This window comes from Phoca vitulina, unplaced genomic scaffold (assembly GCF_004348235.1).
Source record: "Phoca vitulina isolate PV1807 unplaced genomic scaffold, GSC_HSeal_1.0 scaffold29, whole genome shotgun sequence".
Taxonomy (NCBI): Eukaryota; Metazoa; Chordata; class Mammalia; order Carnivora; family Phocidae; genus Phoca; species Phoca vitulina.
This window is the reverse complement of record NW_022589732.1, coordinates 3,996,340-4,024,128: the sequence shown is the minus strand read 5'-3', so window position 1 is coordinate 4,024,128 and position 27,789 is coordinate 3,996,340. Positions and strand designations below refer to the sequence as shown.

The 27,789-nt window shown below is 36.2% G+C and overlaps 1 protein-coding gene across 1 annotated transcript in view; it reads left to right on the top strand.

The window, feature by feature from the left end:
• RTKN2 (rhotekin 2) overlaps positions 1-15,105 on the top strand; it is a 73,222-nt gene extending 58,117 nt beyond the window's left edge. The window contains exons 10-12 of the mRNA XM_032423771.1: positions 7,179-7,344; positions 11,349-11,456; positions 12,682-15,105. Coding sequence (XP_032279662.1) covers positions 7,179-7,344; positions 11,349-11,456; positions 12,682-13,217 — 810 coding nt within the window. The 3' untranslated portion in view covers positions 13,218-15,105. The remainder of the gene's footprint in view (positions 1-7,178; positions 7,345-11,348; positions 11,457-12,681) is intronic.
• Positions 15,106-27,789: the final 12,684 nt, after the last annotated feature.

Here is a 27,789-nt window from a genome sequence, read left to right as displayed (position 1 = left end):
GTCAGGTTGTCTCATTATTGGCAATGTCACGTTTAATGACTTGGTTAAGGTGGTGACCACTAGCTCTCTTCAGCATAAAGGTAAGTTTTCGTCTTTACTATTAGCAAGTAGTCAGTGAGGCGATAGTTTGGCACTGTGTGAATATCTTTGTCGTCCAATAGTCTTTCACATAATGGTTTTATGACCTGATTGCCCTTGTCTGAATTGGTTATTACACCGGAGACTGCATATGTTGTTCTCATAATATCCCTCCTTCTACGTGGATTAGCTGGCATTCTTTTGTAAAGAAGGACCTTTTCTCATCAAGTAGGAATGAATGAATCCCCATCGCTCCTGAAAAGGCAGGATGAAAGCTCACTGTTTTAACGACCAGTTTTCAGAGTAACGAGTTGGTATTACCTACTGGTCTTGTACTGATACTGACAGGCTGTACTGGAGCAGCGCTCCTCCCTCCAGAAGAAGCAAACGCGTGTTGTGTCTGCTGTGTTCTCCCCGTATCAGTGATAAACTCATAGAGTTTTATTTATTCAGTGTTTTAAATTACTTGATTTTTAAATATAAGGTAGATGTTTTCATTGTTTGCCTTACTTTGGAAATATTCTAAGGGACACATGATATTAGTATATTCTCAAATAAACAAGATCTTTGATAAATGCCAACTTGGTATTGGAGCAGGTAAGCACCAAATAAAACTTTTAAAGAATAGTGCTTTTGTTTCAGTTTTTAGTATATTTTCAATGCTGGGGCTCTAAGATCTTTTTATGCTTAATAATGTTAAGTATTAAATACAAATCAGAGTTCTTTTCTTTTGGTTGTCTTTCTTCTTCTCTCATGATTTAGAAAATAATAATTTTGTTTAATGCCACTTTATGTAAAAACATAAATTTTGCAGTTGCTAAGGTATATATAAATAATAGTTCTGTTATTTTGATCACAGGATCTGTTCTCTAACCATAATTTTTGTTCTTCTAAATGGCATTTCCTATAAAGCTAAATCAGTTTATTAACTTTCATAGGGAGCCATCTGTGGAAAGAGTCACATGAAGGAAAGAAAAGCCTAAGCTCTTCCCCTCCTCTTTTCAATCCAAATTTGAAAGGATGGTTTACTTCAAAGTGATTGCTTCAACTTCAAAAAACTTCCCTATTAATGTTCTTGAGCAAGACATTCCCAATCAGGGGTACTTAACAGAGCCACTGAATCCTCTATACATTGTAGAAAACATTTTATTAGCCAAAGTTTTATTCATTGCCAGTGGGGTGGGGAGTGGGATGGAAAAGTGGTGTGGGTCTTTGTGATCAAAAGTCTTTTCTTGATTTAAATACTATATATCGCTTCAATTTAATGAATAATAAAAGTTGTGCTAAACAAATCAGTATCACTACTTGGTGTTATAGGCCTTTGTTAAATTGTCTTGAAATTGCTTTTAACCATTATGTTTGTCATGGACCCTCGCAAGCAGATTATTATGAAGCACATGGGATTTTTTTTCTGATTATGTTAGTCCTTTAATGTCTCAATGCTACCAATGATTTAGATTGTCCATTATTAAATATAGCAAAAATAATTATTTAAACAAACCTCTTCCTTTAGGAATTTACATCTGATTTAATTGGCATAAATTGAAAATAATTATATCACACTAATACTAATCCTTCCTAATGATTGGTTTAATTTATGGTTATGGTTCACGTATTTCAAGCATTCCTTGCTGCATATTGTGAAGGTATACTTTCTTTGTCATTAGAGTATATATAAGGTCTAAAGGTTGTTTTTGACCAGCAACATTTTGTTTTTGTTCCTGATTAACAAGACTTTAGACCAAACACCTTTCAAAGAACTCATTTATTCTTACAACATGTTTATGAGGAAGCTGTAAGTGAAATAATGTTATCTCTGTGTTATAGGTAGGAAAGGAGGCACTTAGTTTTTTGTACTTGTATTTTATTTTCAATTTTTGAGGGGAAAAATTTAAAGATAATCTATAAAGAGAAAGGTAGAAGTAAACTTATCTCTGCCTTCACACATTGCCCCCACCATAGAATTATTTTGAAGCAAATCTTGGAGACTGTATGATTTAACTTGTAAATATAACAATTATCATACTTTAGAAAAATATATAGTCATATATATAGTCAATCTATCATCAAAATTTCAGTGTTCAAATTTCCCAGTCTTGTAATTTTTAAATTTGTTTTTGAATCAGGATTTTGAAATAGGGTTATATATTGCAGTTAATTGATTTGGTCATTTAAATCTCTAAATCTGTTGGAATGCTCTAGCACTCTCTCTCTCACACAGACACACATATACATACCCACACACTCTCACACACACAATTTATTGAAGAAATTGGGTCATTTATCCTACAGAGTTTTCCAAAGTCTGGATTTTGTTGCTTGCATCTTTGAGTTGTCTTTTTCCTTTTCCCTTCTATTTTTGACTCAGATTTAGGTTGGTTGGTTGGTTAGTAACAATATGTCTTAGGAAATATTTTGTACTTTTATTGGGAGGCATTTAAAGATTTTTTTTTTTTTTTAAGAGAGAGAGAGAGGGCATGAGTTGGAGGAGGGAGAGAGAATCTGAAGCAGACTCCGCACTGAGTGTGGAGCCTGACGTGGGGCTTGATCTCACCACCACAAGATCATGACCTGAGCTGACACCAAGAGTCTGAGGCTTAACCAATTAAACCACCAGGCATCCCATATTGGGAGGCATTTAATATGTCTGAGTCTTCTATTCATATTAACATCCACAGATGAGCATTGCTTAGATCCTTTATTTCATTAGGGATTGCAAACTGGTGATATTTTAATATTCTTTATTTATTAGCTGGGAAACTTTATCAGCTATTTGGTTGAGGTACAATTCTTATAGGGAAGACAGAATAAAGACTTTAACTAGTTACCAAAATAGTGAGGTAGTTCCCTTAGAATCCTTAAAAAGTAACAAATGAGTTCATTTTTAAATATCATTATGAATTTATAGATTTAAAGACATTTCCTGCATCAATCCATTACCATTGTTATTAACATCGGATGGTCCCATCTTTGGCTACTGGAAGCCTCTTCAGTTTGGCTCCTGAGTCCTTTTGATACAACCCTAGTAATCTTTGATTTCTGGTAGGAGAACATGTTCTGGGATTATCCTGTACATTTCCTGGCCCAGGGTGAGAATCAGGCATCTCTGTAAAGAGATCTGATTCCTTTTAGCAGGAAGAGTATTTAGAAACCATAATCTGGGTACATAGTAGCCTTTTAAAGATCATAAAGTCAAAAAGTAAGGTAAGAAACAGTTCATAAATCTAGTCCTGACTTAGTAATTTTCCATTATCACAGAAATTGAGAGGTTGAAGTACAGTCTTAATTCAAAATAATGAACAACCTAAAAGAAACTTTCCTTTGATTTCAGAGTTAACTGTATTTTGTTACAAAATTGAGTTCTCAGATTATATTTTTATTGACTTCACTTGGCCTTCTCTGAGTACCCACCATCTCATTCAGTGGAAGGTTGCAGTTCGGTATGTGCTGACTGACAAAGTAGATCCAGCCAAGGATTAAAATTTCACAGTGAATAGTCTCAAATCTATCCACAAAGCAATAAAAGTTGACTGTAAAACCTCCCAAATCAGGGGCGCCTGGGTGGCTCAGTCGGTTAAGCTTCTGCCTTCGGCTCAGGTCATGATCCCAGGGTCCTGGGATCAAGCCCCGCATCAGGCTCCCTGTTCGACCAGGAGCCTGCTTCTCCCTCTCCCTCTGCCCCGCCCCCGCAATTGTGATCTCTCTCTCTCTCTCTCTCTCTCAAATAAATAAATGAAATCTTAAAAAACAAAAACAAAAAAACCCCTCCCAAATCAACTAAATGGTTTGGGCAGAAAACTCTGACTTTGGATAGAAAACTGATTTCGGAACATCAGTGTCCTCATCTATAAAGAGTAGGATTAGGATCATCTCTGGGATCGGAGTCTGTCAACCTACAACTGTCATTATCTGAGTTGTTCTCCTATCTCATTCACTTATTCTTCAAAAATATTTCAAATACAGTGAGTGACAGACAATATTTTAGGTGGCTGAAGTAGGGGGAGCGAAAATACCCAAGGTTCTTGCTTTCATACCCTAAAACACACCTTGAGTTTTCTAATTCATTCTTCGTTTGAGAAGTGCAGTTTTAAGCACTCTTATTGATACTTTGTCCACAATGAAAAACAACTTGCATAGACTTTCTGACATTATCAGAAACTTTATTTGTTTAATGACTTTTTCTTTGACATGGAGTTTTTTGGTTGAAAAAATTCCCATTAGTTAAATTATTTTGGGTGATAAAATATAGTAAGTTAATTCAAATGGTCTATTTTGTGTTTCATTTGCACCTTTTAATAGCTTCTCATGTTTTAAAAATTTAGTGGTATTTATGGTTCTCAGAGTTAATGGAGTGTATAATGTATAGTATTTTTATATTATTGCATTATATTCTCTTAGAAGGATATAAATGATCCAGTTCATTAGATTTTCTACATAGCTATTTTCATTTGAAATGATATCTTGGTGTTATTAAAAATGTACATATTCATCTGTAAAAATCATACTTCCCTTATTTAAAAGTTGAATCCATTTTAATCCTATATACAAAAGGTAGTCAGAAATTTGTATTAAGATAGATTTGGATGGAGGGAAGCACAATTTCAACAACAGGAATACTTCATATTTCATTGTTTGTTTTTTTTAATACTAACAGCAAGGAGGGTTCTCTTGCCCTCCTCTCCCACCGAGTCAGCCTTCAATAAATCTTACTGAGAGCATATTAAAGATTCTTCCTAGAGCTTAAGTCAGTCTCTGCTAGTGATAATAAGCTTTCTATTTAAAGACATGGATTATATGCATTTTCAGCCTCCAAGGATGCCATTTAGGGCACCATTTTGTTTTTATATTGTATAAATAATTACTTAAAAGAGTTAATTCACAAATTACCATGGCATAGGAATGTAAAAAGACCCTGTTCTTTTAAATTACAATGTTGACCATAAGTCCATTATAACCCTCTGAAGACATTCACATTCCTACATTTTAAAATTGACAGGATAGACTGTCTCTAAGATGGTTACCAATCCTTACCTTTTGTGATGCTCAAAACTTTCAAAGTTATGTTGCTACTTCATGCAGCATACATTTTTTTTCTCATGTGATTCTTGAATAAGAATTCCTTCCTTCAGGAAAGAACTTCTGTAGTATACAATAGTCCCTTCCTATCTGCAGGGGATATGTTCCAAGACCTCTAGTGGGGGCCTGATACTGTGGATAGTACTGAACCTGTGCTATGCTGTTTTTTCCTATACATACATAGTTCTGATAAAGTTTAACTTATAAATTGGGCATAGTAAGATATTAACAACAGTAACTAATAGTAGAATAGACTAATTCTAACAATATACGTAATAAAGGTTATGTGAATGTGGTCTTTCTCTCAGAATACCTTGTTGTACTGTACTCACACTTCTTGTGATGATGGGAGATGGTAAAATGCCTGAGTGATGAGACAAAGTGAGGTGAATGACATAGGCGCTGTAACGTAGCGTTAGGCTACTACTGACCTTGGGACCAGATGTCAGAAGGAGGATCATCTGCTTCTGGACTGCAGTTGACTGGAGGCAACTGAAACTGCAGAAAGCCACAAACTGAGGATGAGGGGGAGCTGGTGTATATGGTGTTCACCTGCCCGTAGTTACCCATTCTTCAGGGAATGTACAGCGTTTCTTTGTAACTCTTTGCTACTTCTGTAAGTCCACATAGACATCCTTATATGTGTATGTTGGTTTTGGGGTATGACTATACATACAATCTCTCTTCACTCAATACTGAAAGAAGTGAGGAATTTCTTCTCACTCCTAATCAGCTTTTGTAACTGCCAGCTAACTACTCTTCTACACACACTACAGTAGGTTTACACATAGGAGTCTAGAGCTGTTCAACCCGGTGCAGGAGCCACTAGCCACCAGTGGCTGTTAAGCACCTAAAATGTGCCTGGTCCAAATGGAGATGTGCTGTAAGTTTCAAATAGAGACTGGATTTTGGAGACTTAGTATGAAAAAGAGTGTAAAATATCTCAAAAAATGTTTTTTGCTCACATGTTAAAATAATATTTTGGATGTGTTGGTTACATAAAAACATGATTTTAAAAATAATGTAATAATTAATACATAATGATTTTCACCAGTTTCATTTTACCTTCTTAATGTGGTTACTAGAGACTCTTAAATTACATATGTGGCTCACATATTTCTAATGGACAACACTGCTCTAGAATAACATCAGTCATTATCCAAGCAGCCAAATCCCTATTGTTGCATAAATAGATAGTTGTATTCCGGACGTCTTTCCCCAAAACTCCTTGGAAACTGCATGTAGATGCTAGTTTGTCATGCGGTGTGGTGGTGCCTGAATGACTTGGGAACAAGACTTTTCTACATGTAGATACAATAAGCACCACAATGTCATACCTAGTACCATGCAGAAAAAGTTTAAACTACCAACACGAATGAAACCATTGCCTTTGTTGTAGATCGGTGCACTCAGCGTTTAAAAAAATAATTGTTACTATCACGAAGGTTATAGTACTTCATGGATCTTTAGCTATGAGCTTTGTAAATGAATGGTACATATGAAATAAATGTTAATGGAGAAAACCTAACTGCTTTGCTGCAGTAAACACTAAGTTATGGTTTTACTGCTTTAAGTGATAACACTGTATCTAATGCCTGAATATTAGAATAACAAACATACTTTACAGATTCTTTTATTTTATTACTGTTGGAAATGTAGTTAACATAATTCACATTGCAGTTATGACACGCTGTACTTGTTTTATTGCAAATTTTAAGATGTATATAAAAGACAGCAAACTCCTACTTACACAGATCAAAACAGGTTATGTTTTAATCTCATGTAATTTAAAGTAAGTTCGCTACGTAGCATACTTTGAAACATTACTCAGTATTTTTCATACAAAGCATTTTTTATCGATTTGAGTCTGAATATTGAAAGTTCTCAAAATTACATATTTTAAATGATCAGCAATAAGATTTATAATTGCATCTGGTGTAAGTATGGTAGCTAAGCAGTAAAACATTTATTTGATCATACAAAAATACTCTCCTGTAAAACACCAATTTTGTCTTAATTTTTAGGAAACCAGAATTCGGGCAATGGATAAGGATGCCAAGAAAAAAATTCATAATTTCTCTGTCATCAACCCTGTTGCCGGACAGGCTGTAACTCATATTTTTGCAGTGGACAATAGAGAAGATCTTCAGAAATGGATGGAAGCCTTCTGGCAACATTTCTTTGATCTTAGTAAGTTGATGTTTGGATTTGCTAGTAATGTATTCATGAAGCATGAAAGGATGCACAAAGCAATCTAAATATTAAAATTATAATCTTATGGTTTGTATCAAGATTTTTTTATGCTCTTGAGTAAAATGATAGTATATATCATCAATGCATTGATGCCTTTTTCTCTCAACCTTTCCCCAGTGCCTGACTTACTATAGTTTATTATACCTTTGAATTCCTCGTATCCCTACCTATTATTTTTAAGTTTTTCTGGTCCCTAAAATAATTAGACCACATTTTTTCAAAATATTGGGTTTTAACTGGTTAAGGCAGTGTGTTTGATCAAAGGGATAAGAAACTATTTGAGTAGTAAAAAACTTGTCTAGGTTAGTGATGATCCTAAAATTTGAAATGCTCAAGAGATTCATGTAACCTTCTGTTAACTCCAGATTTGTTATATCATCTTGGACATCATCCAGAGATTTCTTTTAAACCATACATATGGTTTTTCAGTTTCAATAATACAGCCCATGATTATAAAAACAATGTGATAGTAATATAATAGAGTTCTACTATGTAAAATATGTGAGGTCCTAATATTCTCAATTTAAGGAGGAATTTTATCAACAAGAAAATATTGAAGTCATATATTGAAAATGTAGACTATTGATAACGGCTATTTCTAGTCAAACTAAGCCTACCATTAGATTCAACTGGTATTTTATGTCTTTAGAATGCTTTTCTTATAGAATTACAAAAGAGAGCCATTTCCAAACGATACAAAGTTGTTTCTGCAACTCCTAGCAATAATCCTACAGAAATTTTAGGATTTCTTAAGATCTGTTTTGGGGAACTTTATAAAAGAGTTAATACCTGCTGTCCTAAGATTAATTTTTATAAGCCTAAGGTGATCCATGGCCTGGTCAAGTATTATAGTGATGTTTGGGGTGGGGGCAAAGAAGGGAACTAAATTTATTGATTACCTTCCACATACCACATGGCTTCATTTTTTTCTCACAACAGCCCAGCAAGGCAGAAATGATTTCCCTCTGCTCTAAAGTTGAGAAAATTGAGGCCTGAAGAGATTGCTGGTTTATTGCGGGAAACCAGAGGACTCCCTCCATAGCCTTCTGGAATTCTTTAGGACTTGTTTCCCTTAAGCACTACCCCTAGGCACTGAATAGATGTTTAAATATTTGTTCCATGCTTATCAGCATGCACTACATTTTTTTTTTTTTAATTTCAGCTGATCTTAGATGTGTAACTTAAAAGACAACAACTTCCTTTCGTTTGCTGATCACATCTGAAATTTTAACTGCTTTCCTAAATGCTCTGCTCTAGAGAGTCTGTATTACAAAGACTATATTATTTTTAGAAGTGATTCTGCTATTTTACACTTTTTATGTGTATAAAAACAGGAACGAGGGGTGAAAGGAGGTAAAAATGCAGAATATTATGGTCTGGATATCAACTGCTACTAGACGGTCTTATGTTTTTATTTGCCAGATTAGGTAAAATAATTTATCATGCTAAAATGGGGGAGTTGGAGGGATACAAATCTCATGATATTACTGCCAAAATAAGGAAGGGATGACAAGTAGGTTCTTACATCTGGCTACTTCTTTAGTATTTAATGATTTGTGGATAAAATCTGCCAATCTTTAAAGTATAAATTCTATTAGATTTGCACTTTAGATTTCATGAATGAAGATATGAAGCAAAGATGGAAATGTTTATACTATCCTAAAGATTGACTTTTAAGTGGTAAGTGTAAGTGTAGCCTCTTGTGATCTTAGGTGAAATCTGATGTGTAGAACAAAGTAGAGGATAGATATTTAGGGCAGAATAAACTCAGAGTAATTTAATATTTAGAACAAATTTCAATTACTTGACTCTGATTAAGAGTAGAAAATCAGGAGAATGAGAAAATTAAAAACCAAGAAAAAACATTAATGGCACTAGGTCTGTTTAGCCTGGCGAAGAACAACCTGAAGGGTGGAGGTTGGAGGCAAGGGGGATGTCATAGCTAATTTTTAGTATTTGAGAGCTAACGAACATGTAAAAGAGGAATGACACTTGTTTTGGTTGATCAAAAGGGGTAGAGCTAGGAATGGTGGCTCAAAGATACATTTTTTCCAAGTATTTAATAATATAAATATTGAGTTACATAAGCAGCTTAGCATAACAGATCATTTTGACTGGGAACGTTATAGCAAATATTATTGTGGTAAACATCTTCAGTGTACAGATTTTATGTGAACACAACATAGCCATTTAATATTTCATACGGGGCCTTTATTTTTACATTAGCATGTTGGTATCAGGTATAACAGCACATACTAATTTATTCACTGATAAAATAAATGTTTCCATTGTAAAATTGATCAGTGAACATACCACATGACTCTGACTTCAGTAATGCATGGGATAATATGGCTTTATATTCCAGTCTTCAACATGATTAGTATTCTGCTACCAGTTTAACAATGCAAAGCTTTCATCTATCAATGTAGAGAAAATACTATACTTCATAATTTCCCTAAGATTTGATGGAGAAATGTTTGCCAGTTCAAAGTATTTCATTATTTTTCTATTAGATAAGACCTTATTTTTTTTCTGCCCCCAAGAAGGAAAAGCTGGCTTTTATATATTTATCTAAAAAAGGAAGTGGAGGGGAGGAATAAGTTATCAGATCTCAGATCCTACTAGATTTAAATTCTGCAGAGCAACCTTTGAAGCCTCAAACTCAAGATTTCATTCCCTTTATGAGATGCTACGTGGGCTATTTTGAAATTTTTACCATATTCTATACTTAGCATTGTAATAAAACATACTAAAAGGTTTTTTATGTTTCTTAGCTATTTAAGGTGATGGATTTAAAATTTATGCATATTACCATATAACCATGGCTGTATATTAGATTTAAAACAACAAAAATGAATAGATAACTTGACCAAACATGAAATGTCTTTTATTTTTAAGCTATGGAAAATAACTAAATTGGATATTGAGTATGGAGACTGAGAATATAATAAAAGGAAGAGAAATATAGATCATAAATCATTCCAAAAAGGCACATGTGTATTAAATTTACTTTTCTACAGATGTAAGATAGAGTATAAGAATAGTGAGGTGCAATAACCTACTTTTATAACATGGATATAGAGGCACATAGTCTCTGGCACAGTTGTTATCCAGCACGCAGGCGCACAATAAACATGGAAAGGTTAAAGTTTTTATATCCATTCAGAAGAAAAAAGCCTGAGCATTTTAAGATGAAAATAGTAAAACATAATTAAAAGAAAAATTAATGTTGTCCACACTCTCAAATTTTAACTTAAAAATCAAAACAACTTATTTAAGAGTATTTTTTTAATTCCAAATGACTAATGGCTTTAATTAAAGTTAGTCCTTCTTAAAATAAATTAGACTCAGTTAGAATTTTGACTGATGTGTAATAGGCTCTTATATACCTTTTACTTGAATGAAAATGCAGCATTTTTCTAGTTATACGAATTTTGAAAAGCATAATCATTTGAAGAAATAATTGTTAAATAAACAATTCTTATTTCTTAATTAGAATTTTCAAAGTTAACACCATTTTTGAGAAGCACTGTTTCCTTCTAGATAACTCTATTTCAGTTGATTTTTACCTTTCAACTGTCTTAAGTACAGGATATTTTTATTTAATATTTAAAAGAGGAGAACTTGTACAAAATTTTGCCATGAATAGAAATTTCATTTACTAGACCATTTAGTGAAATAGTATAGTATTTAATAGCCTAGGGATCTTAGCTTCTTATATCTGTGCACAGAACTTTATTTTCCAAATAGATTACTCTTATGCTTAGACTTGGACTTTAAAATTATAGGTAGTACTAGGTTTTTGTGGCTTCCTTAAGGCAATGCTTTATAAATTCACTCTTACTTTTCACAGCAAAAAATATGTTGATATCTATTGAAAATGAAGTATACGTCTTCACATTTATGTTTTAAACTAGCCTGCCTTTTTCTGTTTTTCTTAGGCCAATGGAAGCATTGTTGTGAAGAACTTATGAAAATTGAGATTATGTCACCACGGAAACCACCTTTGTTCTTGACAAAAGAGGCGACCTCAGTCTACCATGATATGAGTAAGTGGGGTTTGTCTTTTCTAAGCTGCAGGGTAACAAAAACAACATTGTCCATACTCAAGCAGCTTATTCTATTGACATTAAAATGCTAAAATTTTCAGGGCACAGTCAAAGTGAATGAAAAAAGACTATGATTATAGACTAAGGAACTCATGTTTAATAGATGAATTAATACAAAATTAATGAATACACATTTTTCATAGTTTGAATGCTTCAGATCAAACAAAATGTTAAGGCTTCAAAATGAATAAGGGTGCACTGAAAATAAATATTAGCTGAGTAGCTGATGAAAATTCTGAAAATGTAAACTTGCAGATTCTAAAATATAATCATGTTCTGTAATTTTTTCTGTATTTTATTAAATTTGTTTTAAAGAATGTTGATAAATGAATATTAATAAATGGAAGCTTTCATCTCTGGTCAAAAAACTGGTTAAGTTTAATACTTTGGAAAATTTTAAATTTCTAGACTCATGAATATTCCATTTTCCCACACTTTGAAGGGTATTTATTTCTCTGTGGGATTGCCTGAGTGAACAGTGCTGTCAACAAACACAGGTCAACACTAAATTCTATTTTATTTTGCCACAATATGTACTTTATACACACTTTAAAATGTTAGATTAAACATGATACAACCAGTGATTCATTTAATACCAGTAATTCATTTAATAGACATTTATCTCTGTTCTTTTATTTTCTCCCAAGGAAAAATTCACCCAGCATCCTTATCACCAAACCTGGTATCAGGGCTTCACTCTGTTTCCTTGGGTTTCTGGTTTTGGAATTTTCCCCTATTAACAGACTTTGCTAGTCTACAGGAAAGGATGCTAATCCAGTTACACTTGTCCAAGTTTACATATCAGGCTTTTATAAAAAGGGAATCCACTCTTACCTAGATGTCAGAATAGATTTTAAATCCAAGAAAAGTTATTTAATAAATATTTAATCGATAGGATTGAAAAACCTAATGTAACTCCACTCCTTGAAAACTGGCTTTTACTCATTTAATATTTGGAATATATTTGTGTGTGTGTGTGTGTGCAGTGCATAGTGAACAATCTTATTTTTTGGTTCTGTTGGTAGGGTTATTTTTAAACCAAAACCACTTGCTTATCCAATGTGTTTTTGATGACTGTTACAGATACTGGTTTAGAAAACAATAACTCAAAATGTACACAGCTTTTGAATTTTCCCCCATGTATTTTTTCTCAAAATTATTACAGGCATTGATTCACCTGTAAAACTTGAAAGTTTAACTGATGCAATACAAAAAAAACTTGAAGAGACAAATGGACAGTTTCTTATTAGTCAGCATGAAGAATCCTCACCACCTCTTTGGGCCAGCCTCTTTGATGATAATCATCAAGTGGTTATCCAGAAAAAGGTATTATCTCCTTCAAGCAAGCAGTTACATGATGGGAAAGGGAAAAAAAGACGCGCTCCCCTTCCTCCTTCTGATAAAGCTCCATTCAGCTTAAAAACCCAGAGCAACACAGATCAATTGGTTAAGGACAACTGGGAGAAAACAAGTGTGTCTTGGACCTCGCCTTTGGATACCAAATTATCAACCCTAATGCATCACTTACAGAAACCGATGGCTGCTCCTCGAAAACTTCTTCCTGCCAGGAAAAATCATTTAAATGATGGTGAACACATAGACACTAAAACCAATTTTGAAGCCAGGCCAGTGCCAGCTCCAAGGCAGAAATCTATCAAAGACATTTTGGACCCTAGATCATGGTTGCAGGCACAAGTGTAGAAGACCCTTAATGTATAAAGCATTTAACAAAATCTATAGCTGTTAGGCTTAATTCAGAAGCACTAGAGATATGGTAATATGTAATTATGTTGGTAAATATGATAGTGATTTACATCCATAATTAATAAGCTATTAGGTATTAAAAATGCTTTATAATGAAGAAATGGATTTCTCTTTTACTTCTGATCTTCAGAATATAAGTGATTTCCCTGGTAGAGTGCAAAAGGCAGTTTCTAGACAATATCCTACTTGTTGGAAGGGTTAATTTATTCCTAAATTAGTGCCAGCAGTGAGCAAGCACTAGGCAGAAGAAGGCATTAAAATTTCTTTGGGGAGAGACTGTCTAGTAATTTAAAATGTGTTAAATATGAGCCATATTCTCATTGTGAGAATTTTAATAGTAATGGAATGTTTCAAAAGTTTTATTCAAACCACAAATTGTAGAATCCACCCAAGAAAATTTCTTCTTAGCATTCTGGAATTCTCATCTAATGGTTCACTGGCTCTCATCTGTTGTTTAACTCACTAGTTAACTCACTGACCTTTCAAATTCCTGAGATGAATTTTGGAATATTAAATTCTTCATCTTTAAAGGGAATTTATAATGTGCTATTCAGAGTTGTTTCCTTGATGAGCCCTGAAATCCTGTTGACATCAACTCTTGTAAGTGAAGCATAACATTTATTAGTTTAGAGAAAAGGTAAATGAAATGTTCTTTTATTTCCATTTTTCTATGCATGGTGCTAATTTCCATTGTGACATTGGAATTTGGGGAAGTGAGTAGCTGATTAACACCTTAAAGTTCATTTAATACTTATTTAAAAAGCAGATGGCCGATTCAAAAATATCAGAAAAGTTGGCCATGATAATAATTTTCAGAATTAATCCTTTTAAAACATTTTAATTAAATTTCCTTTTTCTAGTAAGGGTTGATGTCTGCTATTGATATTATTCATTAAAAGTCATATTCTTACAACAATGACATCGGAATCATTTCCATAGGAGGTAATTTCCATAGCAACTAATCATAGTGACCCAAACAGGATTATGAAATCAAGTGAGGAATTAATAGCAAGAGGATGAATACCTTAAAGGAACAAAAATCCATTTTTTAAATAATAATACTTCTTGTAAACAAGAGCTGAACAGTTTTAAAAATCAAATCAGAATTTCCAAATAAAACAGTTTCCATAAGGTGTCAGCAACGGCACAAAAAATCTGAAATCACACTGAACCCTAAATGTCATTGCAAGAAATAAAAATATAAGAATTAAATTACTGCCCTGTGTTTAATCTCTGGAGATCTTTTTAAAGCTCACAAGAACTCTATTTGGATCAGAACTACATTATTACAAAGTAAAATGAACACTTGACAAAAAAGTAACATTAATTTAAATGGAGGCTTTCATTATTTTTAGATAGCAGTCTTTCTTCATTTATATGGAATGATGTAACTGCCCGGTTACTTTTGTGTTTGCGGGGGACTCCTAGTAAGAATTGCAACTCCAGGGAGTAATGACACAAAAGGTCTCTTGTGACCCGTGACACCAGGATAGACATAGTATTTGATGAGAAGGAAGCCCCATGTGCCTGCCTTAGAGGATTGTAGAGACAATCACATGCATGAAAACCTGCAAAGGTAGGATTAATTCGTTTTTTCTAATGAGAAGGCTCTCATAAATTCTGTTGTGTTTGCCAATTCAGTAAATGACGTATTAAAAATCTACAAGATATTATTGTTTGAATTTTTGTTTATTTTTTGAACCTCGCTGCTGTTTCTGACAGTGTTTGTGACTGTCATTGCCACTAAATTATTGAGCTAGAAGATGCTGCAGGCAAAATTTTTTCTGAAACTGGCATCCTAGCATTTTTTTTTTTTTTAGTTGAAGCCTTCCTTATAACAACCAGTGTTAAAACTTCCAAATTATATTCTTGTCATTTCCTCATGCATATTATATCAAGAAGGATTTAAGGTGTACTGGAAAGAGAATTTTTTTTTTTTTTTTTAAAGATTTTATTTATTTATTTGAGAGAGAGAGACTGAGAGAGAGAGAGCATGAGAGGGGGGAGGGTCGGGAGGGTCAGAGGGAGAAGCAGACTCCCTGCCAAGCAGGGAGCCCGATGCGGGACTCGATCCAGGGACTCCAGGATCATGACCTGAGCCGAAGGCAGTCGCTTAACCAACTGAGCCATCCAGGCGCCCCTGGAAAGAGAATTTATTCATAGAGAAACTACCTAGCAGTTGTGCCCTCAGTGGGATACTTTGAAAACAAGGCTGAGGTCCTTCCTCCTAGAAATATTTATGTGAAGCCTGACCAAGGACCACAGTTACTCAGGCTATTTCTGGGGGCCCATCTAGCTGTATGCTACAGAGACTTTGGGATCAGGCTGAAGGCTTCAGCTTCACTTCCTTTAGCGTGGTGTTCATTAAATGTTAGCTCACTTCCCCCAAAAGGTATAATACAAAGTCGGGGCTCCCTCCCTTCCTTCTTTCCCTCTTACTCCCTTCCTTCCTTCCTTCCTTCCACAGTTAAAAAAAAATCTAAAAATACTTAGTTAAACACTTTGTCAAGGAGTTCGTCAAAAGAAGTATTTGTTTTCTCATTTCCTAAACCGGAAGTTTATGACAGATAAAAATATGTCATGTAATAAAAGATGTTTCAGCTTTTTATGAGCTGCCTTTTCACATTCCTTGTTTGTCCTTTTAATTTGTTTCTTGATATATGAAGACTATAAACTTGAAAACAAAGAGTTAGCTGTCAGATCTTGATAATAATATTATAATTAGAGAAACAGAAAGAATAGATATTTTATGATATTATGATAATTCTGATGATCTGAAGATAATGTCTTAGAAAATTACATTTACATTTCAAGCTCTGGGACATAAATTACTTACAACAGCATTAAGATAGTATTATTTTTACTTGCTACAAAGTGGTGAGCTTTTTATTTAAACATCTTGCCAAGGACAAAGACGGCATTTTGTTATTATAAACACACACCTCCTAAGGTAAACACAGTCTTTCAGAATATCAAGTGTGCCAACTCTTGGGGAGTTTGGTTAAATCCTCCTTAACTGTCTGCAGTGCCCCCTGACTTCTTTTAAATGGATGTGCATGTATGTGGAAAACTAATTTCATTTATTATAAATGCCTTATCTTTACCCTTTAAGATCCTACTAAGTAAATTTTTCTGGTCCTGTTTATTAAAAATGGAAGCTGCCTTGTGTTAGAGACGATTCATATAAGGTAGGTTAAGCAGTCAAGTATTTCCGTAGGCTTGTGTTCAGCACCTCAGTCACCTACTGAGAAGTTAATTAATTCAGTCCAAAATGAAATTATAGGGCAGTTTGGCTCAATTTATGGTAAATGCCATTTGAATGTAATCACCTGTGTTACCGTGAATGAGGAACAACTGTACTGGATACAGACAGAACACTGTACCAGGAACAAGAAGATAGTGCTTTGGCAGGGAGAGTATCTGTCCCTGGGGTCAGAATTTATCAAAGCCCTTGTCTTTTTAAAGAATGAATTATTGAACAGTAATTTAACTTTAACTGATGACCATTTGTATAGTGTTCTGTTAGTCTTAAACTATAAAGTAAACAGAGTTGACTTTGTGCCCTTATATTTCAAAGGCATCACTATTTTTAAATGTTTACATGTTTAATGTAACTGCTTCACTGCTGATAATAGTTCTATGTAAAAACAGTTTATTTTGGATTATGCATATTTTTAGTTAACACTAGAAAAGGTGTTACCTTTGAATTTTTAAAAGACAAGATTGCATTTGAAAATACGCTAGGGGGTGTTATTTTTTATAACATGCTTGTATAATTGGCATTGTTTGTAATTTTTATTTTTTAATTAAATGTAGGTCAAGCATATGGATTAAAACATATTCATGGGGCACCTGGGTGGCTCAGGTGGCTAAGTGTACAACTCCTGATTCCGGCTCTGGTCATGATTGCAAAGATCCTGAGAATAGAGCCCCACGTCAGGCTCCATGCTGGGCATGGTGCCTGCTTGAGGTTCTCCCTCTCCCTCTACCCCTCCCCCTGACTCTGCTGGCACTCTCTAAAAAAAAAGTATTCTATTATGGGTATGTATTTTTTAAAGTATTTTTTAAAGATTGGTAAGGAAGCCAATGTCATGTGATTAAAATTTCTATACATTAAAGGAACTGATTCATGAAGACATTTGCTAGCTTTTTCCTTAGGTACCCCCTTCTGTGCTAGACTGATAGAAGTAAACTGTTGTGAAATCAGCTCAATCAGAGAAAGACATACCCAAAGCTGCTGCTAATTATTATGACTAATATTTGATAACCTTGCTATAACTAATAATCGTTAAAATGTTTACATATAATCTTTCTTACAGTATACTCTTTTAAAAATTCACTGATACAAACTTAGTTTTAGGTTACTGATGCAGAATTTGCCCAGAGCTTAAGTCACTCTGATAATAAATTAGGGACCTAGGATACTCAGTTGCTGTTAGCCACAAGGAGACTCCTTATTTTAATGTACCTCCCTCAGTGCTTAATTTATTCCCATGGAGCTCCTCAGGGGAGGGGGAGAGAAATGAACAATCCTGGCTCAATTATATTATTTCAACATTTTACTTCTGAATCTGAAACATGACCAGAAATATTTAACATTTCTTTTTTTTAAAAAGCTTCCTATGCTCTGAGGAGATTTATTACATAAATATTTTTGTTTATCTGAATATAGGAAAAATACCAGTCCTGGCATGTTTGATAATTAGAAAACTACGCAAAATCATTCCAAATCTTACTGAAAATTGTGTTTTAAATCGCAGCAGTTTGCTTTCAGAGATACGGTAATCTCTTAATGTACTACTGAAGGAGAGATTGAAAAGATCTTGTATATACATAATTATGCCATGTCATAAACATGTTTCAAGATATTAAAATAAAATGTTTCAAACAAAAAGCAGAATCAGACCTGTAAATACAGAAGACAAACTGATGGTTGCCAATGGAGAGAGGGCCAGGGGGGATGGACAAAATGGGTGAGGGGAGTGGGAGATACAGGCTTCCAGTTATGGAATGAATAAGGCATGGGTATAAAAGGCCCAGCACGGAGAATGTCGTCAGTGGTATTGCCATAGTGTTGTATGGGGACAGACGGTGGCCACACTTGTGGTGAGCACAGCATAACCTATAGACTTGTCGAATCACTATGTTGTACACCAGAAACTAATTAACATTGTGTGTCAACCATACTCAAAAAAGTGTTTTTTAAATAGATGGTTTTGTTGAAAATGGGTACTTTTCTGAGAGTAGTATTTTTATGTTTGTTTACTCAAAAACCATTTTCTTTCTGTTTTTGTGAGTAGATACATTTTTGTTGAATTTAGCCATCTTAATAAACATATCTTAATTTACTTGGTTGTGGTAATTTTCGTTTTATATTAAAGAGGAGAAAAAGTATTAAGAAGAGTTATCTATCCACTTACCTCAAACATTAAACCATGTGTTTATATATATATAATATAAAATTGTAGGCACATACATATACTCCATCAAGTCTTCAATCCAGATATTTTCAATTAGTTTTAAAGGCCTCTTTTGTAAGTGCTGCCAGTGCCGGCAGGATAAAAGTCCAGACCTCTCCACAGCTGACGGAAAGCCTCACAGCCCCCTTCCAACTTGCCACGCCCTGCTGGGCGCGTTTCTCTTGCTGCTCTCAGCATTTGGACGTTGCCGCAACAAGTTTCTGCTTGCTCATCATTTTCTTATGCTCTCCTCTCTGCCTAGAATATCTCTCTTCCCTCTCTTCTTCATGCACTCTTCCCTCAGCCCACAGCCAGCAAATTTTATTCGTTCTTCAAAATGGTAGCACCTCTAAATTCCTCAAGACTTCATGCCCTCTTCAACCTCTCCACCAGGATAATTACGCTCCTTTCTTTGTGTTTTATTCCTACCTCTACAGCCCAAGCCCTTGTTTATAGTTTTGTGTTCCCTTACATATTAGTTTTGTGAATTTGTCCCCTGTATAACAAATTACCATAAACTTATCAACTTAAAACAACATACGTTTATTATCTCACATTTCTTTAGATCAGAATTCTGCATGGGCTCTCAGTGGACTCTCAGCTTGGGATCCCACAAGGCCGACATTGAAGGTACCGGACAGCCTGGGCTCTCTAATCTGGAGCCTCTGGGGAAAATCCACTTCTAGGCTTATCTGTTATTCGGGTGTTGGCAGAATTCAGTTCCTAGTGCTTGTGGATTGAGCAGGGGTCACTCTCAGCAACTGGAGGTCACGCTCCAGTTTTGGCACACGGCCCCCTCTTCAAAGATAGCAATAACTCATTAAGTCTGCTGAATTAAATCCCCCTCATGGAGGAGTTGAATCTATCTAATTCAAATCTGTCTGACTTTTCCATCCACTACCAGCTGGGGAAAACTACTTTTAAGGGAATGTGAGTAGATGTAGCCCACCAGGATAATTTCCCTTTTCATTAGTTCAAGATCCACTGATTAGTAACCTTAATTACATCTGGAAAAATCTCTTTTGCATATAATATGATCATGGGCATGATATATTCATAGGGCAGGACATCTTGGGGTGCCATTTTAGAATTCTACCTATCACAAATTAGGTTTTTCAAGGACAGGGAGCATGTCTTATTGACCTTTTAATCCTGTCACAGCGAAATGCTGATGGAGGAATAGTATTGGGTAAATATGTGTAGGGCATTGTGCTAAGCATATGAATTAACTCAGTAGCGCAATAAGCAAACACAGAAGAATTGCCTGGGGTCATATTGCATGGTAGTTAGGAGTGTGGATTCTGGAATTAGACCTGGATTTAGTTCTAGCTCTCTGTGACCTCGCTGTGTAATTTGGGACTTTTTTTTTTTTTTAACATTATCTAAATTTGGGGTTTTGGGATTTTCTAATCTTTAAGGTAAAAATAGTATTTACCTCATAGGATAGCCATGATTATTAAGATAATGCAGGTAACAAACATAAAGCCCAGGGCCTGGCATATAAGTTCTTACCTTGTCTCTATAGTGTGACATAAAATTGTAACAAATGTATAAAGAAAGGAATGAGAAGATCTAGCTAATATATACACATACATACATATATTCTTAAAAGAATTTTAACCCAGCCCCATTTTTTTTTTTACTTCATTTGAAAATATTGGACTTTAAGAGATATCTAAAAATGTGTCCAAATACTTACTTGTCCCTATATTAGAACCCTATGTTAGGCACCATTGGGGTTTGCAAAATTAAAAAGAATACTTATTTTTGAGAAGTTCATGTAAGAGTTTGTAGGATCAACCATATTAGAGAATATTGAGGTGAATTACTGCTTGAATTTGCATTCTGCATATCTAACAGTAATATATCTGTACACAGACATTTAAAACAATCCCTATCTACCACCAGTGTACCTGAGAAATTAGTTGAAAAGATAATACATAAAACAATAGGCAATATAAAAGAGTATCAGTATAACACAAACATCTAACTTTAAGTGTTATGAGAGATCAGAGAGAGGCATGAGAACTTTTACAAAGCAATTTTTCAACAAGTGCAAAACGCCTTGTATCTTTTTACTACTAAAATGAGTTAAGCAATGCAAAATTATATACTATGAGTATCTTGGGACAATGTGAGAGCAAGTCGTAATAGGAAGATTTTTCAAATCTAGGAGAAATAAGTAAAATAGAAATCAGTTTATCCAGTAGGTTCCTGGAGGAGTTTAATTTTACAGCATTCAAATTTAAGGGGGGAATGTAGTCATGAAAGTTGTGGAAAAGAATGGATTAGATAAGGCAGTAAGACTATTTTTAAGGTAAGAATCCACAGAACATGGTGAAGATTGTCATGGCTAAAGTAAAATTGGCAATAGGGGAAAGGTAGGGTATGTTGGACCACGTGCAGGACCTTGAATGCCAGTTCAGGAAAATAAGACAAACTGAAATAGGAATAGTTGACATCAGCAATAGAGTTGGCAGAGTTAGTTGAAAGAGTATTCAGTTTATGAGTTGGGAGAATTGGATTCTAGTCCTTGGCTTACCATTAACTAGCCATGTTGCCTGGGCAAGCTATTTATTCATCTGTTCAACTTTCCTATCAGTAAAACCACTGGAATGGCTGTTGGTATTTATCTCAAACTAATCTAGAGAGCCCTAGGCTCCTGAGTTGATAACCTTTGAGGTAGACCCAGAGAGAGTGATGCCAAGAGAGTAGCCTCTGGTTCTCCCTCTCCTAATTCAGCTAGAGCAGCTCCAAGTTGATCTGCCTCGTTTTATCCCCTCAGGGTGGTATCATAACAATCACCATATTACAAATGAGCGATTTAAGGCACAGAACAATTAAGTAACTTGCCTAAAGTCTCATGGGGAGTGAGACAGGATTTGAACGTCATCATTCATGATCCAAAGTGAGTGCTCAACTTCCTCACTATACTCCCAGCCTCTAATGTGAAATAGCAAAAAAGCATTAAGGGCAAGTTTTGCCAGACTAGCTTCCAAACTTTTCCCCTAGTGATGTGGTCCCTGGGTATATCCCTTTGTATTAGAGCCCCAAATGAAAATCCATTTCATTCACAATAAGATCCAGCATATACTATTCTGGACATGATGCTTGGCCCCGGGAGGCATTCAGGAGGGACCTGCTTTGGGTATGTGTAAATTTGAATCGACTACTAAGCTGTGCAAAGCATTATAATAGAAATATGAAGGGGAAGAAGAGATAAATTCCATCTAAGGAAATCAGGGAGAACTGGAAGAAATGGTATTTGAACCAGACCTTGAAAAAAAAGGGGGAGGTGGGGGAATTTATTGAAAGGCTATTGGAGTCAGGAGTGAAGGAAGCCCGGAAATGGTTGGACAGGACAAGTCAGAGTCCTCAGCAACATAAAGTTGAAAGAATAAAGTCACGTTCTAGATTGTTAGAACCATCTTTTAGAGTAGTGAATACATCAGCGTATTAAAGCTGTTTAGTATCGGGGTTACAAAAATAAATCACGGAACTTTTAACATCTAGAACTGTGGTTCCAAACCAGGGGTCATTTGTGTTCACCATGGAACATTTGACAATATTTGGAGACAGTTTTGATCGCCATGCCTGGGATTTGGGGTGCCACTCAGATCTGTTGGGAAGAGACCAGGATGCTGCTAACTATTAAGTCATGTCCTTTGGGGCCCTGCCTATATAGGAAGGGCATTCTGAGCAGAAGGAACAGAGCAAATGGTAGGGCAGGAGCATTATGGTGGTTTAAAATACATCTACAAATTCTTTGACACTTCTCTTCAAAGGTGGAGCCTCATTCCCCTCCCCTTGAATGTAGACTTCATGATTCAGTCCTAGTTAACAGACGATGTGGACGTGATGCTGTGCAGTGGCTTGTGATGCTCAGTCATTATAAGGACAGCTTGCCCCTGAGCACTCTCTCTCGGATCGCTCACTTTGAGAAAAGCCAGCAGCTACCTTCAGACAGTCCTGGAAGAGACACAGCTGAAGAGGAAGTGAGCCCTCCTCCCAGTGACAAGCGCCACCTTTTGAGTGAGCCATCTCAGGAGCAGATCCCAGGCATGACCACCCTCCTGAGAAATTCCAAGCCAGAACCATCAGCTAAGTGCTTCCTAAATTCTTGACCCACAAAAACTTATAGTAAGATAATAAATGCTTCTTGTTTTAACCAGTAACTTTTGGGGGGTTTGTTTCCATAGCAATAGATGGCCTTAAAAAGCATGAAAATATAGGGTATGCCGAGGGCCTGAAATGGTTTAATTGCACATGGCTGGGGATTAGTGAGAAATAAGGTGAATGAAGCAGTGGGGTCAGATGAACTGCCTTGAATGTCAGATGAACTGAAGTGTTTGCCTTTCGTTTAGTTTCTGAAGAACTCTGCCATGTGGGCTGAGGGCATCCAGATCACCTGTGACCTACTCTCTTTAGAGCAGGAGGGCCGGAGTGGTGACAGCTGGAACTGGGGGAGCATGCTCGCCGTGTCTCTAGAAGAAGAAAAACGGTAGCCTATACATGCCACCGTTACTTGTGAAGTCCACGGACGGCAGGGGCTAGTTTTGAGTCTTGCTTTGTCAGTACAAAGGTGCTCAGAGGATCAAGCCTCCCCTGGCTTGATTAAAAAAAAAAAAATTAAGAAGAGAAATAACTTTTCACATGTATCCAGGTCACTAACGGGACACCATTGACTTGATTCTTCTTACCTACCAGCCTCTTTACAAGCAGAAGGTGACACATTAAATTGCTTCCCTCTGCGACATCTGAGCATGATTGAGTTTATCAAATTCTCTTTTCAGTAGGCAAGAGGAAGGAGAGGCCTGAAGGGTTGTGAAGAGGGACCCAGAGCCATGAACAGATTGAAGGGAGGAAACGTTCACGGGCCCAGGGCAAACCTCATGCGTCCATCCATACCAAGCCCTCTGAATGGAGTTCATGATTCCTGCTCCCCTCTGTGGGAAATGCAACTGTACTTTTTTTTTTTTTTGTAATTTGTGATACCAAAAGTGCTTTTTAAATAGTCAATTATGAGAGCAATGCTGACATCATCCCCAAATGAGTCATTCAAAGTTTCTTCAGGAAATTAGAATGGTGTGCCCAGGATACTTCCACACCTTTGCTATTTCATGCAGCAAAGCATCCCAAGAAATGAAACTCAATAAAAATGCAGAGATATGATGCCGCTTTAGACTGATTTCAACCCAAATCAATTACTAAAATAAAACGTTTCGAGTGGAGAGCCCAGAAAGTGTTGGACTAAATGTACCACAGGCCTGATCAACACCAGTGAAAATACTCTGTTGTTTAATTTTCTGCCGTGAACTTCTTGGGAAGTAGCAGATGACTTGTATTATTAATGTAATGGGGAAAACACGACATGCATTCAGCCAACACTTTAGTAGTTCCCATCATATGTAGGGCTCTGCTAGCTGCCCGGGCAGGGGAAGACGAGGATGAAGGCTAGTCTCTGTCTTCAAGGAGATTATAGATTACTTGAATTGATTCATGGGGTTTAGTTCCAGTGCCAGAAAAAAACACAAGTACTTTTCTGATCATTAACCAGCATTAAAATGACAAGTACACAATATTATGCTTTTGTTGCAGCAGCAGGACCCCATTTCCAAGCAAAATCTTATGTGGGTCTTTTAATAATAAAACAGGTTTCAGTGCAACTACTCTGGAGTGGAAAGGGAGTAAGGAGCGCATGGCCTCCCCATCCTGCTTCCTACCTATCCCACTCTTGCAGTCCCAGAAGCTGCTCTCTAGGACCTTGGGCTTTCCCACAGCAATTTGGAAACCATTAGTCTAATGCATTCCTTGAGTCTTAGTGAGGTGCTGCTAGACATTCAATTTAGAAACTGATGAGCTTTAGACTAACTCCTCTTTCTCCTTTTTGCAGTTAGTTGGGACCTTCTAGAAACTTACATTTGGACTGCTCAGTACTGGATTACTCAGTTTACAAAACTAAGCAAATCTCAATCCAACAACACCCCCCCACACACATACACACATACACACACACACACTCGCGTGCGAGAGAGTGAGTGAGAGAGAGAGAGGGGCAGATTTTTCAATAAGAAAAAAAGAAACTATATTAATTCCAGCACCCATATAAGATTAAATTTAATGGGTTTTATGGTACTCCTGTTTTTGAATTCTATAAGGTGGAGGGAAGGGGGCACCCAAATCTTCCATGTCTCCCAAGGTCTTAAATGAGCCCTGAACGGATTCCTGGGACCACGAATTAAGGAGAGAACATATCTCATTAAACGACACATGTCCTTTCCTCACGGGCTGATAGCCACAGTCCCTGTTGTGCCAACTCCCATTCCAGTGAAGAGACAGAAGGATGCCAACAGGTTCACTGTGTGCTCTGTTCCTCCATGGCCATAAAGTCTCTGTATTTGTCCCCCTCAAATCAAAATAGTGTTCCTTCATCAATCCTGTTTCTAGTAAATTGCTCACTTAACTCGTCCTTCTTTAACAAAACTTTACTGAGATACGTAGAAGGGATCTCTTTTTGGAACTTCACAATATCTACATGCATTAAGTACAAGCTTTAGCTGAATTATAGATGATTTCCCAAAGTGAAACAAAATAAGGACAAGATACAATGTACAAGTCAAGAAAAGGTAAGAATGAGCTCTCCTAGAAGGGGAGGCAGGCACGGAGAAGAGAAAGCAAAGGCGTGATGGCCCAGCTCCCTCCCACAGGGAATCCCACTCCACAGTCTGGCCAGCGCAGTGCTGAAGGAACCCAGCGGAGGACTGAGTCCCAGGGAGAGGTGCTGCCTTCACCCACTGGCCTTAAGCCAGTCAGCGTAAGGCCGCTAAGCTGCAGACCTTGTAAAAGGGTAATGATAGGACCTTCTTCAGAGGGTCATTGCAAGGATTCAATGAGGAAACTACACATAAAGCTATCTGCAAAGTTCCAAGGAAATAGTACGTGTCCAATAAATGTTAGCTGCTGAGGCTATTCTTACCATCCCAACTCCTGAAGTTGTTCAAAACACAAGAAACATCTGATAGACGGCTTAGAAGACAACCCAGCTTGGGGTGGCTGCAAGTGAGGAGCCAGTAGTCATGCGTTAACTGTAGTAACATGAATTCCCATGTTCGGTTAACCCGGGCTCTTCCTGAAGGAACTCCTCCTTTGATGTCTCACCACCATTTGAAAGCGAGACAATGGCTTTGCCAGGAGCCCTTTTTGAATCAGAGCCAGAGGAACTGTTGCAATCAAATGCTCATTAGCTTAGGATGTGCACCTAAGTGCCAGTCAACTTGGAGAAGCTGCCGATCAAAAATGTGAGTTTTAATTTTTACTATGGAGGTCTTTTTAAAGAATAATTATAGAAGCAAGGAATGGTAAGCTAAATTTTAAGATGAAACAAGAGTCATCTGAAGTTGGCACTGAAATCAGAAATGTGGGTGGAAAATTAATTAGAACAAGGAGGCAAAAGTGAGGGGAAAGACGTTAGCAAGATTTCTGGGGAGTTGGGGATGCTGGTGGTGGCAGGGGACCCTGGACTGATCGTTGACCAGTTTGGTGGTTTACCAATGAAATTTGACAGACATTTGGCCCGCCAATGATAAGATTTCTAATGAACTTAAGGCAAAAAAGTATCTGGTAAAATCTATACTTTTATTTAACTCTCTTCAGTAATTAACAAGGCCTGTTTGTTTTCTTTAGCTCCATCTCTGGTTTGAGATCATTGTTAAATAATTATAAAATATAAATAGAATCTTAGCATCTTGGGTGTATTTGGCTGTTGAGAAATCTTTCTCTAGAGAAAATATAACTTCACAATCGTACTTATTTAGGTTCCTTCAAGCTAGGAAGGAATCTCAAAGGCAATCTATTTCAACCACCTTCCAGAGGCAGAAGCCACTCCCAGGAGTCCATAATATCTGTGAATTTCTAGCCTGTATTTGACATAAGTTTTTGTTTGGGTGTTTTTTTTTTTTTTTAAATCTTACATTATTTTTTAGAACATTCAGCCTAATTTCTTGTAAGTTCTAGTTCTAAGAAAGGTCTTACATATAAAGATGGCTTATCTTTCCTGAGACTTGCAACTTTTTCCACTGACTGTACTTTGTGATTCTGCTTGGTGGTGATTTTCTGGGTTTCTCCTTACCTTTGTGGGACTAAAGGTGATTTTTTTCAAAGTAATAGTAATCAACTACACAATTTCCAGAAACGGGTACAGCCTGTAACCTCCAAATTCCTCTTCACATAGCATCTCAAATACTTCATTAAAATGGTGACACCAAACTTAAAACACAATGTGGCAATTCTCTGGCAGAATATAAGCTTCATGAGGGAAAAGACATGTGTTTTCTTCTCGTATTCATAGCACCTAATACAGTACCTGACACATAATGGCCTTAGAAGAATACTTAAGGGGCATTGAATGAACGTTTGTTAGAGCTGTCACTGTTTATTATTTTTCATTCACTGTGTACCAGTAACTTCTTTTAACGATGTCTACTATTTAGACAGTCACTTCATTGTTCATTAGTACATGACTTTGGTAAGTACATCTCTTGTGAAGAGAAATAATTTAACAAACTCTTATGGCATTCAACACTGATATTTCAGTTACTCAACTAATCCACCCACTGATAGAGTGAACTTTGAATTAAATGCTTTGAAGAATAAAGTCAAGTAAATCTTGATAAAAATCAAAGGCTGCGGAAATCTTGTTTGACAGAAGGCATGAACAAAAACGCTAAAATGAATACTGTTTGGGGAGAAACACTCATTCTACGGCAGACTAAATGAAGAGTAATAGTTCAAGAGTATCAAAATGCCTGTGTGATCAAAAGGCAGAAACAGCTTCTTTTTACTATGTCTTGATATTCCAGGACTCATGATAACCTGCCTACATGAGCACCTGTCTTTGTGGTAACTCAAAGTATTTGAACACCTTATCTCATTCAACCTCAAATTTCCTGTGAGGTAGGTAAGTGCTGAGAGCTCTTGGTGCTGTTTTCAAGATTAGGCAAGTGAATTAGAGAGGCTGTTTACACACCAAATTTCACAGAGCTCTGAGAAGG